The sequence below is a fragment of the Trichomycterus rosablanca genome, chromosome 12, assembly GCF_030014385.1.
Source record: "Trichomycterus rosablanca isolate fTriRos1 chromosome 12, fTriRos1.hap1, whole genome shotgun sequence".
In the NCBI taxonomy this organism is placed as follows: Eukaryota; Metazoa; Chordata; class Actinopteri; order Siluriformes; family Trichomycteridae; genus Trichomycterus; species Trichomycterus rosablanca.
The window spans coordinates 23,633,046-23,650,514 of record NC_085999.1 but is presented as its reverse complement, the minus strand read 5'-3'; the positions used below and the strand labels follow the sequence as shown (position 1 = coordinate 23,650,514).

Sequence of the window (17,469 nt, the reverse complement as noted above, 5' to 3'; positions counted from 1 at the left end):
GACCAATTTGATGTAGTGTGCGGCGTATGGTCTGAGCACTGACAGGCTGACCCCCCACCTTTTCAATCTCTGCAGCAATGCTGACAGCACTCCTGCACCTATCTTTCAAAGACAGCAGTTGGATGTGACGCTGAGCACGTGCACTCAGCTTCTTTGGACGACCAACGCAAGGTCTGTTCTGAGTGGACCCTGCTCTTTTAAAACGCTGGATGATCTTGGCCACTGTGCTGCAGCTCAGTTTCAGGGTGTTGGCAATCTTCTTGTAGCCTTGGCCATCTTCATGTAGCGCAACAATTCGTCTTTTAAGATCCTCAGAGAGTTCATTGCCATGAGGTGCCATGTTGGAACTTTCAGTGACCAGTATGAGAGAGTGTGAGAGCTGTACTACTAAATTGAACACACCTGCTCCCTATGCACACCTGAGACCTAGTAACACTAACAAATCACATGACATTTTGGAGGGAAAATGACAAGCAGTGCTCAATTTGGACATTTAGGGGTGTAGTCTCTTAGGGGTGTACTCACTTTTGTTGCCGGTGGTTTAGACATTAATGGCTGTATATTGAGTTATTTTGAGGGAAGAATAAATTTACACTGTTATATAAGCTGCACACAGACTACTTTTCATTGTGTCAAAGTGTCATTTTGTCAGTGTTGTCCCATGAAAAGATATACTTAAATATCTGCAGAAATTTAAGGGGTGTACTCACTTTTGTGATACACTGTATGTATATATGACAAATAAAGGCATTCTATTCTATAAATTTAATAATAGAATAAATGAAAGCTACAATACACAGTATAGCCTACCTTAATGGTTGAATGTAAACCTAGAACATACAGTAAGGCTCCGTTCTACATGTTCTACATGTTACATGTTCTGTCTTTAACACGAAAATTCTCATCTGTGTTTTGACACACTCCCCTCTGTGTACGAGTAGTGTTTTTAACTGCTTTAGACTTTAACATTTTGACTAACCGATTGCTAACTGAATTGCCGTAGGATTGCTAGTGAAACCAACTTTTCTGTGGTGACAATGTTTGATGTATGTGCATTTGGTTCCTTAGAGGATTCCATAATAAATGGAAAAGTGTGCTTCTCTACACATGTGATCATCTCTCTGTAGTCTGTGCTGTGCCTCAAAAGAACAATATAGTAAACTATTATGATCCCGATAGTTTGTCTGTGTACAGTTTATTTCTTACTTTACTCAGCAAACTCTGAAGACGCTCGGTTACACTAGGACCGCCTCATAGTCCAAATTAACCAGTAAACGTAAGGCTTTTAAATGCTATGTGAATGAAAAACATTAAATCGCTAAACACGAACCTTACATTTTGAATTTCACAGGAAACTGCATATTACATCAGTCCATGACGTGATTTACATGGCCGTGAATTAGTTAGGGCCCTAGTCATTAGGGAAAAACATGTTTCCTAATTGTCTTTCAACAAGTGCAGTCTGTAAACATCCTGATGTTTACTTAATTTAAATCAGCTATGCAGGTCAATTACTTCATTAACTTGAGTGTTGGCATGCTGATGTACAGCTGTTTTCTCTCGTACCCACTGGGTGGAAACTGGCAGAGCACAGCAGAGTGTATTTCTAATAGGATCATTTTAATCATCCACAACTCTAAGAAACAGAATATAAATGTTCTTCATGCTCAAAATGAATTTGGAGTTGCCCTCTTATCCTTTGTGGCTCTTTCCCCTTTTCTACAAGATTTTTTAAAGTGGTACTGTGGGGATTTGTACTTATTCATTCAAAAGAGCATTTCTATAGTCAGGCACTAATGTTTGATCCAAAATCATCCAAAATCTGTTTGGTAGATTAATGTCAGGGCTCTAAGAAGGTCTAACAGGCTGATAACACTGCTGGGGATTTGAACTCTGGATCCCAGTGGTAGTGGCCTAGTGTAATTTTAAGATAAATTGTTTATTCTTATTACAAATCAAACTTACGTGATTATTCATGGACACTGAGTAAGCTCCTAGATTAGTGAGGAAAAGCCATTAATCTGAACACAACTGTCTTGACATATCCATCTGTTACAGCCCACAGAGAAAAGCTACCATTCTCAAACAATTCATCATTTTAACCTTGGTTTGATCAGGAAGTTCAAAGTCAAATCATGATGAACTGTTAAATGTACTTGAAATGGTGTTTGTCTGTAACACTGCATTTACTGGACCAGTACTAGTCTTGGTATGTGTAATAATTAGCTGTGTCTAGGGCTGAAACGATTCCTCGAGTAACTCGAGTAAATCGATTACTAAAAATCATCGATTAAAATTTTTTGCATCGAGGAATCGTTTAATCCGCACAACCATATACAGCTCACGGTGTTTTACACGGACGACTTTCACTTTTGCGCAGCATGTTTAACGCTGTGTGCAGGTGACGTGAAGAATCTGAGGGCTGCGTCCCAAATATCTTAAACATAAACAGAACTTAACAGGACTTAATCCGGGTTCTTTTTGCGGACAGTTTAATGAATACTACGTATTTGGACACGTTCGCCGCTCCTGCGAACTGAACGTATCAGTTTAGGACGCAGCCGAGATTTGATAGCGCGGACTGCAAAATATAGAGAGAAAATAGCGAACAGGAGGAGACTGGACAGAGAAAACCACAGAAAGTTTGAGATCATCTTAAGCTGATAAAACTAAAACTCAGTATAACATCCACACCATCAGAGCGTCGTGTTTACTTTACTCATGTTTACTGACTTTACTTCGTTTCAACCACCACAGGCTTTTATGAAGATTTAGGCAAACACACACACACACACACCAGATCTACCTCATCTAGAGACACAATCCTGACAGATTTTTATCCCCCTACAAACACCACAAAACCTCCCAACAAAATATTAAAGCTTTATGTTCTGCGTGAGCTGTAGCTGAAACTTTGAGTTTTGAAAATTGCACAAATTACAGGCTTATGTTCATGTATTTTTGTTTATTATTATTTATGACTTGATGACCTGATGTTTCAGGTTGCCTGTTTACATTTTAAAAGTAAATTGATTTATTTTTGATTTATTTATTTTTGCATTTAAAATTTTTTAAACTGTCCTGTATGCAAGGAATACAAATGTACAGTTTGGTTTAAGAAACATGTCTTATTTAATCTAATATGTATTTGTTTTTGCTCTTTGTTAAAGCAAAAGTATTTCTTATCCGATTACTCGATTAATCGCTGGAATAATCGATAGAATACTCGATTACAAAAATAATCGATAGTTGCAGCCCTAGCTGTGTCTTTTGGCAGCAGTATTAATAAATATATGAAAAACACACAACATTGATTTTCTTCCTCTGTCTATTCTTTTTTGCTCAGCTAAACTTTATCCTGTTTGTGAATATTGTACGGGTGCTGGCAACCAAAATCCGAGAGACCAACGCAGGTAGATACGACACAAGAAAACAGTACAGGTTTGTACACAACCAATATATATATATATATATTTATATATATATATATACATATATATACTGTATATATACATTTTATTATTATGCTCTGATTTATTAAGTGTTTGTGTTTTAAAATGTGCAAATTTTATTATTAGGGCGCTCAGGTGGCGCAGTGATAAAACACGCTACCACACCAGAGCTGACATTTTGAACTGATCGTACAAATCTAAGCTCTGCTATAAGGCAGGCTGGGCACCTACATGAACAACGATTGGCTGTTGTTCATACAGGGTGGAAGCCAGATGGGGATTCCTCATAACTGATGCAATTACGACCTCTTCTGGCAGATTGATGGCACCTTATTGATGGCACAGAAACAGGGGATAATGAGGGTCAGGGTGTGGCTCTCTGTACACAAAGCTGTTCCACATATGAACACGCCTTGTGCAGGTGAAAAGATGGGAGAGTGTGTCAGTCTCGGCTCTCCTCAACCAGGGTGGAGATCAACATCAGTAGAGAGGAAGCATAATGCAATTGGATAATTGGATACGCTAAAGTTGGGTGAAAAAGGGGAAAAATGCATAAACAAAATAACTAAAAAAAATGGCAAATTTAATAACATTTAATGCAAGTTTAAATCTGACATAATTTTCACTGAAACTTAAGCCTCAGGTTGAATGTCTAAAGGCTGGCACATGGTAAACCTTCACTACAGCAAATCCTTCTACAGTGAACTGAGAAGCAGAAGAATATGGAGTGAGCAGCATTGTCCTCCATACATGCTAAAGATTTCTGTAAAAATCCGGCAGTGTAAGCTTGTGTCTTCCATGGGTCAGTGGTAGCCTAGTGGGTAGAGCTTTGGGCTATCAACTAAAAGGTTGAGAGTTTGAATCCCAGCGCTGCCATGCAGCCACTGTTGGGCCCTTGAGCAAGGCCCTTAACCCTCTCTGCTCCAGGGGTGCCGAACGATGTCTGAGCCAGGCTTGGGATACGCAAAGTATATACACCTGTATATGTATATATGACAAATAAAAGCATTCTAATTCTTAGAAGGCATTTGCCTGCCTGCGGCTCTTCTTGGCAAGCAAGCACGCAGGCAAAACTGGTTCTTCCTATTAGAGCAATGCAGAGATTCCACAGATTAGAGCAGACAAAGGGCAAATACTTTTTCTAAAGCACATCAAAGATAAATTGATAAAGAGAAAAGCCCATAAGTAAAAAATCATTAATGTACTTGTAATAATACTATACTATACTTACTATACTATATAGTGACAAAAGTATTAGAACACTCCTTTTAATTACTATAATAATCACTTACTCACTTTCTTAACCGCTTATCCAATAAGGGTCGGGGGTAGGGGTGCTGGAGCCTATCCCAGTTCCCACAGTAAAACCCTGGACGGGCCGTCCGTCCATTGCAGGGCAGACACACATACACACACTCATTCACCTATAGGGCAATTCAGTGTCTCCAATTAACCTGACTGCATGTTTTTGGACTGTGGGAGGAAACCGGAGCTCCCGGAGGAAACCCACGCAGACACGGGGAGAACATGCAAACTCCACACAGAAAGGACCTGGACCGCCCCACCTGGGGATCGAACACAGGAGCTTCTTGCTGTGAGGCGATAGCGCTACCCACCGAGCCACCGTGCCGCCTACTATAATAATAAATAAATAAATCTGTGACACACCTGCAAGATAAGAAATAGGACTCATATGCAGATTTAATTAAGATAGAACAAAACTGTGGCTAAAAAAACACAAATAAGATGGCCAAATTATTAGAAACAAAGTAAATTAAAACATAGTACATCTACAACCCACAACGGAGAAAGCAGATAAAAAAAGATCGTACAGAAATGAGAATTGAATATCGTGATATGACAGGCTACTCTGGCCATCCATGAAAAAAGCCAAGCTCTCAGAAAACAGGAAAGGCAGGGAACTGTTTAAACCTACCAGTGTCAGCAGTGTTCGAATGTATCAGCCACCAAACCAACTCGCACTCAATTGCACATACCAGTGGTTTTAAGGGTGCATCCTACTCAGAAAACAGGCTGCTTGGGTCAATTCACTCTCCCACATAAGGGCCCTACAACCTAGACAGCAGGACGAGTTCCCAGAAATAAACAGAGTTCTGACATTTTGTGTCAGCGAAAACAGAAGTGATCTAGCATCACAGCTTCAAAAGTGCAGACATGCCATGTGGTAAAAGAGATGAGTAAAAAGCTGTGATATATAAGAATCCTTCCATGTGAGGCCAATTAACCCTTAAAAGGGACAGGTGTCTGTCAATCAGTAGAGATTGGAAGGGGGAGGGAGGGGGACAAACACCCACTGATAAATAAGTCCCTGCCTAATTTACGGTCGTGAAAATCACGTCATGAACTGTGAAATGAGCTGTTTCCTGTGTAATATGAAATTAGCTGTGAAATTCAAAATTTAAGGTTTGTGATTAGTGCCTTACGTTTGCTGGTTAATTTGCACTATGAGGCGGTCCTAGTGTAATTGAGCATGTTTAGAATTTTATAAAGAAAGAATGAAATAAACTGTACATAGACAAACTATCAGGAGCTTAATACTTCACCTTTCTTGTTCTTTTGAGGTGCAGAACAGATTACAGAAAAATGATCACGTGTGTAGAGAAGCACACTTTTCCATTGATTATGGAATTCACTATGGACGAAATGCACTCAATACGTAAACACATACTTCAAACATTGTCAGCACACTACACCACAGAAAAGTCTGTTACACTAGCAATCCTATGGCAATTCAGTTAGCTATCGGTTAGTCACAATTTCACAGCAGCTAAAAACACCACTTGAGTTTGGAAAACTTCCAACCAATTCTGTGGATGCAGAAGGGGGGTATGTTTGAGACTGTCGCTGAATGTTCTAGTTTACGTTCAACTATTAAGGTAGGCTATGCTGTGTATTGTACAGTACTTTCCATTTATTCTATCTATTCAATTTATGAGTGGTATTTAATGACTTTAACTTTTACTTTTCTTTAAAAATCCATGAAATCTGGCCGCTCAGGTGGCGCAGCGGTAAAAAGAAACGCGCTGCAACCAGGGCTGGATTCTGAGAAGCGTGGTATCGAATCCAGCCTTGCTTTACCGGTTCGAAGCTGAGTGGCTATATGAGCAACGATTGGCCGGTTGCTCATGTGGGGGGTGGGACAAAGAACCGGATGTGGGTCTCTCTCTGTCAGAATGCGATTGCGTTCTCTGCCGGCTGATTGGAGGCGCTTACACAGAGATGGGAGAGGGTGCCCTTAGGGTGTGTCTCTCCGCATGCAACGCTAGGTGGCGCCAAACTCGTCAATGTGTGGGTGGCAAAGATGCATCTGGCTGCTGCTCGTGTTTCGGAGGGGATACGGGTTAGCTTCAATCACCTCCGTCAGGGCAGGGTTCGGCATAGACAGAGAGGAAGCACGATGCTAATTGAACAATTGGATGCGCTAAAAGGGGAGAAAAAGGAAGAAAAAAAAAATAATAAATCCATGAAATCTGTGATCTTTGAAAAACGAGGTCCATGAAATTAAGCACATTTCCCTGTAAATTTAGTACGGCCCTTTTGATAAGGTATGCTAGCCCATGATGGAAAGCGAGCAGCCCACCTTGATTAAATATTGCTGTGGTTTTTAGATTGACCAGCTCCTTCTGTTTTTTTATGGCACAGGTGTTTGTCAATCAAATAAGATTGACAGTTCACATGCAACTGGACCTCATACTCCATCTGCCGGCCAATGTGGGCAGCACAGTGGGATACAAGACAGAGGTGACTGTAAACCAGTGGTTCTCATACTGTTTTTGTCACGCCCCCCTTTGGAAGATGAAAATCTCTCATGCCCCCCAACCCCCCCCTCCCTCCCAAAAAAAAAGCTGACAAAAATAGGCCAGTTTTAACTTTGTTGATATAACTTCAAAGATCATTAATGTTCCTTTGACCTTTATATCAGTCATTTCTGTTGTACTTGACTTTATCAAACCACTTTTGCCATCACTAAACTGCTCCTTCAACCAGTCAGCTATTTAAAAAAAGGAAATTAAGTTTGCAAACACTGCAAAAAAAGATAAAGTTGAATCTGTGCCAAAAAAGTCTTATCACATTTATTTTTTATCTCCATTCTGTAAATCTAGACCAGGGGTTTACACACTTTCATGGCTTGAGATCTGCTGTTTTAGTCTACTGGTCATCCTGATCTACTTTTTAAGGTCAGCCTCATCATTTTTCAAAAAAGCTTTGAAGCTTTTTTAAATGCGCTTCAGTTCTAATATTGATATTCAGCTTTACAGAGCAAGTGACTAAAAAAAACCTTAACATTATGAGGAAGAATTTCAAAGATATTCCTTTGCAATACTTCATTTGGCTGCCAACTTGTGTGTAACTCAATTGATGACACTCAATTGAACCCCAGAACATAATAGCGTGAATGCATGGAAAACAAATTTTCTTTTAACAATATGACACAGACTGACCAACACTATTAAGCCAAATCAGCAATGAAAATTGACTTTACTTTTAATAGCCTTCTACAATGCTGGAGCTTCTTAAAACGGAATATTTTCTTTTAAATAGAAGTGTTATTTAACTGCTATTAAATAGTTTTTCAACAAAATCCACCCAATTTGGCAGATACCGCCCAATCTGGCAACACTGGAACGTGCAGAGCCCGTTGGTGCCTTTACTCGTAACGTGCCACAACGTAGTAAGTAGCAGTAGCACTAAGTAGTACTTAGTAGCAGTAAGTAGTAGTAGTACTGTACTTCTTGTGTAATTGTGTTGGTGGTTGAAACTTATGTTGAGTGTATTACTGCACTGTTTTGATGGAGAACTACTTGTTTGAGGTGCGTTGTTGAATTGCGTCTCTGTGGGAACACCTGCGTGCAGAAATGCTTCCGCAACAATGTTGTCGGCAAAGCGGTGGTGGGGGGGCACCCCTGATCTAGACTCTGTCAGAATTAATACTGACAGACCTGAAAACACGGTTTGTTTATTGTCCATTGTAAAAAAAAATTCTGATGTTAAAACATTGGTTCCGCGCTTAATTTTGGTCAGGCGCGCCAAACCCAGTCACGCCCGACAGTTTGAGAAACGCTGCTGTAAACTGAGAGGTTCACAGATCAACGTGCTGCTACATATTTATGTCCCTTGCTGTCAGTCAGGCTAGACCTCACAGAGGAAGACGACTGCAAATGTGGAGCAGCTCTTGAATGGCTGCCACCACATTTCAGTTATTTAGAGGAAAATATATGCTTCCAATTTTGCAGCAACAGTTTAGGGAAGGCCCTTTCATGTTCCAGTATGACTGTGCCTCTGTCTGTCTTTAAAGACAGGAAAAGCTTGGTTAAAACTGGAACATCAATTAAAGATTTCTTGACCAACATCAGTGCCCAGCCCAGCTGTTGTTATAGTTAAAAAGATCATATAGAGGTGGTTTTTTAATTGGGACTTCAGCTCATGGTCCGGTGTCCAAATGCTTTTGGGGATATAGTGAATCATTTATACAGTGTATCACAAAAGTGAGTACACCCCTCACATTTCTGCAAATATTTCATTATATCTTTTCATGGGACAACACTATAGACATGAAACTTGGATATAACTTAGAGTAGTCAGTGTACAGCTTGTATAGCAGTGTAGATTTACTGTCTTCTGAAAATAACTCAACACACAGCCATTAATGTCTAAATAGCTGGCAACATAAGTGAGTACACCCCACAGTGAACATGTCCAAATTGTGCCCAAATGTGTCGTTGTTTCTCCCTGGTGTCATGTGTCAAGGTCCCAAGTGTAAATGGGGAGCAGGGCTGTTAAATTTGGTGTTTTGGGTACAATTCTCTCATACTGGCCACTGGATATTCAACATGGCACCTCATGGCAAAGAACTCTCTGAGGATGTGAGAAATAGAATTGTTGCTCTCCACAAAGATGGCCTGGGCTATAAGAAGATTGCTAACACCCTGAAACTGAGCTACAGCATGGTGGCCAAGGTCATACAGCGGTTTTCCAGGACAGGTTCCACTCGGAACAGGCTTCGCCAGGGTCGACCAAAGAAGTTGAGTCCACGTGTTCGGCGTCATATCCAGAGGTTGGCTTTAAAAAATAGACACATGAGTGCTGCCAGCATTGCTGCAGAGGTTGAAGACGTGGGAGGTCAGCCTGTCAGTGCTCAGACCATACGCCGCACACTGCATCAACTCGGTCTGCATGGTCGTCATCCCAGAAGGAAGCTGACGCACAAGAAAGCCCGCAAACAGTTTGCTGAAGACAAGCAGTCCAAGAACATGGATTACTGGAATGCCCTGTGGTCTGACGAGACCAAGATAAACTTGTTTGGCTCAGATGGTGTCCAGCATGTGTGGCGGCGCCCTGGTGAGAAGTACCAAGACAACTGTATCTTGCCTACAGTCAAGCATGGTGGTGGTAGCATCATGGTCTTGGGCTGCATGAGTGTTGCTGGCACTGGGGAGCTGCAGTTCATTGAGGGAAACATGAATTCCAACATGTACTGTGACATTCTGAAACAGAGCAAACACAACCTCCAAGATGACAACTGCCTTGCTGAGGAAGCTGAAGGTAAAGGTGATGGACTAAACCCAATTGAGCACCTGTGGCACATCCTCAAGTGGAAGGTGGAGGAGTTCAAGGTGTCTAACATCCACCAGCTCCGTGATGTCATCATGGAGGAGTGGAAGAGGATTCCAGTAGCAACCTGTGCAGCTCTGGTAAATTCCATGCCCAGGAGGGTTAAGGCAGTGCTGGATAATAATGGTGGTCACACAAAATATTGACACTTTGGGCACAATTTGGACATGTTCACTGTGGGGTGTACTCACTTATGTTGCCAGCCATTTAGACATTAATGGCTGTGTGTTGAGTTATTTTCAGAAGACAGTAAATCTACACTGCTATACAAGTTGTACACTGACTACTCTAAGTTATATCCAAGTTTCATGTCTATAGTGTTGTCCCATGAAAAGATATAATAAAATATTTGCAGAAATGTGAGGGGTGTACTCACTTTTGTGATACACTGTACATTGATAGCAATAACATTATGACCACCTTCCTAATATTGTGTTGGTCCCCCTATTTGCTGCCAAAACAGCCCTAACCTCTCAAGGCATGGAGTCTGACACCTTTCTATCAGAACCAGCATTAACTTCTTCAGCAATATGAGCTACAGTAGCTCGTCTGTTGGATCAGACCACACGGGCCAGCCTTCATTCCCACGTGCATCAATGAGCCTTGGTCGCCCATGACCCTGTCACAGATTTACCACTGTTCCTTCCTTGGACCACTTTTGATAGATACTGAACACTGCAGACCGGGAACACCCCACAAGAGCTGCAGTTTTGGAGATGCTCTGACCCAGTCGTCTAGCCATCACAATTTGCCCCCTGTCAAACTCGCTTAAATCCTTACGCTTGCCCATTCTTCCTGCTTCTAACACATCAACTTTAAGGATAAAATGTTCATTTGCTGCCTAATATATCCCACCCACTAACAGGTGCCGTGATGAAGAGATAATCAGTGTTATTCACTTCACCTGTCAGTGGTCATAACGTTATGCCTGGTTGGTGTATTTCTAAGCTGTACTTAGAAAGCAGTAAATGAGAAAAGGCATTTGTACTAGTACTATGTTTTAGGGATTTGGTTTGGTTTGGTTTATTTTCTAGCCAAAAGAGAAGGAGTGAAGGCTCTAGGCACAATAACCTGAGGCAAAAAGATATGAGGGGTGAAATGACTACCCCCAGATGGCTGCTAATACACAATGTTGACTGATTACAGGAGTTTTGTTCTGTTTGGTTGTGATAACAGACGTCTCACTCTATTTTGTGCTGTTTGCTCATCTAAATGAAACGAATGAGAAAAGTGTTTGTTTCATCTGCTCTGCTGATGCAAATTGGGAGGGAAAAAGTCACTGATCATGAACCAAATGTCAGAATAATTACTGGCTTTCACTTTGGAGTGTTGAAAGGTTATTCGGAATATCCCCATACACATTTAATTAGAGAGCAAGCCAACTGCAAAGACATATAATTTTTACCATTATAACTGTAATCCGGTCGTGGTTTTTCGACTTTCCATTCTGCTGTTTGTTAAACTCCAGGTGCTCATTTAATCAGACAGCAACACTTAGTTGAGACCATAACATTGCAGTATGGTTTCTAATTTTCAGTTGTCGCATCAATAAACTGTGTCACCACGCCTGCAATCACATTGACATTCTTGAGTTTACTTTCTCACCTCACTAGAAAACTTGCATTATAAACTACAAAAAGTGTATTAAACATTATAACAAACAGTAGCAACACTACTGGTCATATACTATTTTGTCATTGATATAGTGTCAAACAATGTGGATTGTTAAACAGCAATAGATGCTCATGAACATGCTTCTTTGTTTGTTTGTTTATTAGGATTTTAACGTCATGTTTTACACTTTGGTTACATTCATGACAGGAACGGTAGTTACTCATTACACAAGGTTCATCAGTTCACAAGGTTATATCACAGTCATGAGCTTATAACAAGGTCATGGACAATTTTGTATCTCCAATTCACCTCACTTGCATGTCTTTGGACTGTGGGAGGAAACCAGAGCACCCGGAGTAAACCCACGCAGACACAGGGAGAACATGCAAACTCCACACAGAAAGAACACGGACCGCCCTACCTGGGGATCGAACCCAGGACCTTCTTGCTGTGAGGCGACAGTGCTACCCACTTAGCCACCGTGCCGCCCGAACATGCTTGTAAGCTACCAAGTCCAGCCAGTGGTGGATTCTCACAAAGCCATACAGTGTAGCCAGACCTGATGACCCGTGATTGTTGTGCAATGTCTAGCACAAATCACATCAAAAAGTATGCAGATGACACAACCGATGTGGGACAATAAGACTGCATACAGGGAGGAGGTGAGACTTTTTGTGAAATGGTGCGGCAACAACAACCTGGTCCTGAATGTTGATAAAACCAAACAGATGGTGATTGACTTTAGGAGAAAACAGTCCATGCACACCCCGATCTATATCAATGGTACTCCTGTTAAGATTGTCCAGAACACAAAGTTCCTAGGGGTTCACGTTATGAACAACCTGACCTGGTCCTTGCACACCTCCTCTCTTGTTAAAAAAGGCTCACCAGCACCTGCATTTCCTCAGTCCACCCATCCTCACCACTTTCTATAAAGGCACAGTAGAGAGTGTTTTAACCAGCAGCATCTCTCTCTGGTATGAGAGTTGCAGCACCTCAGAAATAAAGACCTTGAGAAGAGTGGTTAGGGCAGCGGAAAAGACCATTGGGGCCAGACTCCCCCTAGGATCTGACTCAAAAACACCTTTTGTCGAAAGTCAGGAGTAACTCCACTCACCCGTGTCACAGCCTGTTTGCCCTTTCACCCTCAGGTAAAAGGTTCATAAGTCTACGCTTTAATACGGACCGATTTAGAAATAGCTTTTACCCGACCGCCATCAGACTCCTGAACAAAACAAAATAACCAAATTCTGATGCATATTCATTTAAGGATAAATCATTTGTGCAGTATCTTATATCACATATCATAATGTGCAATAATCATTATGTGTAATAATTATGTGGAATTACACATGTGCAATACTCCACACTGTAATAACCACAATGTGCTTTCAGCCACTTTTTCAGCATGTGAATATTAATATACACCAATCAGCCATAGCATTAAAACCACCTCCTTGTTTCTACACTCACTGTCCATTTTATCAGCTCCACTTACAATATAGGAGCACTTTGTAGTTCTACAATTACTGACTGTAGTTCATCTATTTCTCTACATACCTTTTTAGCCTGCTTTCACCCTGTTCTTTAATGGTCAGGACCACAACAGAGCAGGTGTAATTTGGGTGGTGGATCATTCTCAGCACTGCAGTGACACTGACATAGTGGTGGTGTGTTAGTGTATGTTGTGCTAGTATGAGTGGATCAGACAAAGCAGCGCTGCTGGAGTTTTTAAATACCGTGTCCACTCACTATCCACTCTATTAGACCTTCCTACCTAGTTGGTCCACCTTGTAGATGTAAAGTCAAAGACGATCACTCATCTATTGCTGCTGTTTAAGTTGGTCATCTTCTAGACCTTCATCAGTAGTCACAGGACGCTGCCCACGGGGTGCTGTTGGCTGAATGTTTTTGGTTGGTGGACTATTCTCAGTCCAGCAGTGACAGTGAGGTGTTTAACAAGGAGAGACAAGGAGGTGGTTTTAATGTTATGGCTGATCGGTGTATGCAACTATTGATGTACCTATTTCAGTCCTACACATTTTCATATTTTTTATTACTATTTTTTATATATATTTTTAATCTGCGGTGTTCTTAGGATGAACCCAATGCATGTAATCTCATCTTTCTATGCACCTTGGTGTACAGTAAAATGACAATAAAGTTAATCTGGAATCTTGATTGTACAGAAAGTTAAAATATGCCCTACGTGTTTCTCCACCTGATGTCATCATCTTGCCCAGTAATCAGGATTCAAGGTTGCATTGGTAATGAGGAGAAACCCTGTTTAACCTGCCCTGAGTATCCAGGTATAACAAACCGGTACCACTTTAAGATCTGAATTTGAGAGCTCAAACTCTCCCTGGTGGTGGACAAGTGAATTAGACCGCTCTGCTGTGTGCACTGGCTGAAGTTTTTTATTATTATTATTGTCAATGCATCATTTATATTCAAATCAATAAAATCAGTTTGTGTTTTTAGAGATGCCAGGAACATTTATGTGAATGCCTGTAACCATACAGAATATCACCCTATATTTATATATAACTTAACATTATTACCTTTACTGTGAGGTGGAAAATTATGACTTCTCCTGTGGGAGAAGTGTGTTGGAGAAAAATAATTAAGCCCAGTGTTTCCTCCATTGTAGTCGCAGTGACCGTTTTTAATGCAATCATAGACTGATTTAAGTCTAGCACTTAAACAATACTTTTACAGTACTTTATTAAAATATAGCATTTTATTTAAAACATATTTAACTGTTTGTGTTCTGTACCTCTTCATGCTCAGTATTTGTTCATGTCTGTACCTCTTCTAAAACGCTGATTTAAGCGTTTGTATTAACACATGCAATGATATTCCTTTCTGTGTATTTCATCAGGAAGTTGGCAAAGTCCACACTGGTGTTGGTGTTGGTTTTTGGTGTACACTACATTGTGTTTGTGGGAATGCCTTACACCTTCGAGGGACTTGGCTGGGAAGTGCGCATGTACTGCGAGCTCTTCTTCAACTCCTTTCAGGTATTTACATATAACATAATCAAATATTAACTTCATTACACAATGTCAGATATTAATATTTATGTATTTTGATTCAGGTTGGAAATTTTTTTTGAACCTCTATTTTTTCCACATGGAATCATTCATTCATGCATAGTCTGTTTTACCACCGTTTTATTCTGGTTAAAGTTGCGATAGGTCTAAATTATAAATAAATGTGTCAAACTCAAGGCTCACAGGCTAAATAATTTTATGTGGCCCGCGAGAGCTTAAAAGACATATGATTGTCTTAAAATACCCTGTAAAATCATACATAAACTGCATCTCCCACAATGCATGTCGATTTTGTGACCTGCAAAGTGACCGCATCCCACCACATGGCAGTGTTTCCACATCAGTGTTTAACTGAGGCGGTTTTCCAACAAGTGATGTTGAGAAATATTTACAAATAATCCCAAAATGTACAAGAAGAGAAAATTGAAGCAGAAGGAGGGTAATTTAATGAAAGATGGGAAAGTGAATACAAGTTTGTGCTTTAAGAAGAAATACCGGTACGTCTCTTGTGTTATGAGGTCGTGTCTGTGGTAAAGGAGTACAATATAACTGTAGATATACATTATAAATATGCAGTATTAATTTGGCATTTTGACATCAAGCACAGAATTTAGCCTCCAAGAAAGACAACAAATTGTCCAAGGCTTAAAAGGCAGACTGCAATCATAGCAGGATACGTTACAGATGTGGCCCTCGGTGAAAATGAGTTTGACACCCCTGGTCTAAATAATGGGGTGCAAGGTAGGAAACACTCCAGACAGGTCATCAGCCCATCACAGAGCAGACACACACACATTCATAGAGATAGACAGACAGACAGACAGACAGACAGACAGACAGACAGACAGACAGACAGACAGATAGTTGAACAAGCAAAATAACTAATACAAATAAAGTAGGTAAGAATGTACAATGTGCATATATACAATATACGGTATACAAAGAAAGTATGTGCAAATTGTGCATCTGGTACAATAATAATAATAGGAGCAGTAGTGTATCTATTCTTATAAACAATATATACAGATATATAAGTATAAATATAGAAATAAAGATATTGTTATAGTTATAAATATATACAAAATATCGGTTGTGGGCATATGTATAGACAATATGACCAATAATATAGATTGTCTAATATACATTGTTATGTACACTAATCAGCCGTACCATTAAAACCACCTCCTTGTTTCTACACACACTGTCCATTTTATCAGCTCCACTTACCATATAGAAGCACTTTGTAGTTCAACAATTACTGACTGTAGTCCATCTGTTTCTCTACATTCCTTTTTAGCCTGCTTTCACCCTGTTCTGCAATAGTCAGGACCCCCACAGGACCACCACAGAGCAGGTATTATTTAGGTGGTGGATCATTCTCAGCACTTCAGTGACAATGACATAGCAGTGGTGTGTTAGTGTCTGTTGTGTTGGTATGAGTGGATAAGACAAAGCAGCGCTGCTCCAGTTAAAAAAAAAAAAAACATGTCCACTCACTGTCCACTCTATTAGACACTCCTACCTAGTTGGTCCAGTTTGTAGACGTAAAGTCAGAGACGATTGCGCATCTATTGCTTCTGTTTGAAGTGGTCATCTTCTAGACCTTCATCAGTGGTCACAGGACCCTGCCCACAGGGCAATGTTGGCTGAATATTTTTGGTTGGTGGACTATTCTCAGTCCAGCAGTGACAGCGAGGTAATTAAAAACTCAATCAGCATTGCTGTGTCTTATCCACTCATACCAGCACAACACACACTAACACACCTCCACCATGTCAGTGTCACTGCAGTGCTGAGAATGATCCACCATTTAAATAATACCTGCTCTGTGGTGGTCCTGGGAGAGTCCGGACCATTGAAGAACAGCCTAAAAAAGGGGGCTAACAAAGCATGCCGGGAAACAGATGGACTACAGTCAGTAATTGTAGAACTACAAAGTGCTCCTATATGGTAAGTGGAGCTGCTAAAAATAACAGTAAGTGTAGAAACAAGGAGGTGGTTTTAATGTTATGGCTGATCAGTGTATAAATATATATATATATTATATGGAAACTTCACACAGAAAGGATCCTGGCTGCCCAGCCCACTGTGCTGAAGAGGAAATATTTACTATACAAAGCTCACTTATGGCTGGTACAGTGCTTTGAAAAGTATTAAGCCCCCTAAAAGAAAAGTGAAACACCAGGCACATGTGTTTTGAGGTTGAACCATTGTGTGTCCTTTAAATCTGAGTAAACAAACTGGGTGATGAATGGTTAGAATGGTTAGAGCATCTCACTTCATTTTTTCGGTCAGTTATAAAATTTTAAGGCTAAAACATTTGTGACCTCACCACAACCTTCTTTTCTACCCCCTCTTATGTAAACTGTAAGTGCATTTTTGTGAGAAGTACATATTCCAGATAATAAATCAATGGCTTTTAGATGTTTCAAACGAAGCCAAGGACCATTTTATATACATTCCTTTTCACGTCTTAAGATGTGCAACAGTACAGGGTCGTCGTTGTCGCATTTGTTGTTTTAAAATTCTCCACACATTCTCTATTGGGGACAGGTCAGGACTGCAGGCAGGCCAGTCCAGTACCCGTACCCTCTTCTTCCGCAGCCATGCCTTTGTAATGTGTGCAGCATGTGGTTTTGCATGGTGTTGTTGAAAAATTCATGGACGTCCCTGGAAAAGATGACGTCTTAAGGGCAGCACATGTTGTTCTAAGATTT

At 40.5% G+C, this 17,469-nt stretch overlaps 1 protein-coding gene across 1 annotated transcript in view; it reads left to right on the top strand.

Annotated features, from left to right (window-relative positions):
* The window catches only part of pth2ra (parathyroid hormone 2 receptor a), a 172,014-nt gene that overhangs the window by 145,086 nt on the left and 9,459 nt on the right, over window positions 1-17,469 (top strand). The window contains exons 9-10 of the mRNA XM_063005758.1: window positions 3,347-3,441; window positions 14,581-14,719. Coding sequence (XP_062861828.1) covers window positions 3,347-3,441; window positions 14,581-14,719 — 234 coding nt within the window. The remainder of the gene's footprint in view (window positions 1-3,346; window positions 3,442-14,580; window positions 14,720-17,469) is intronic.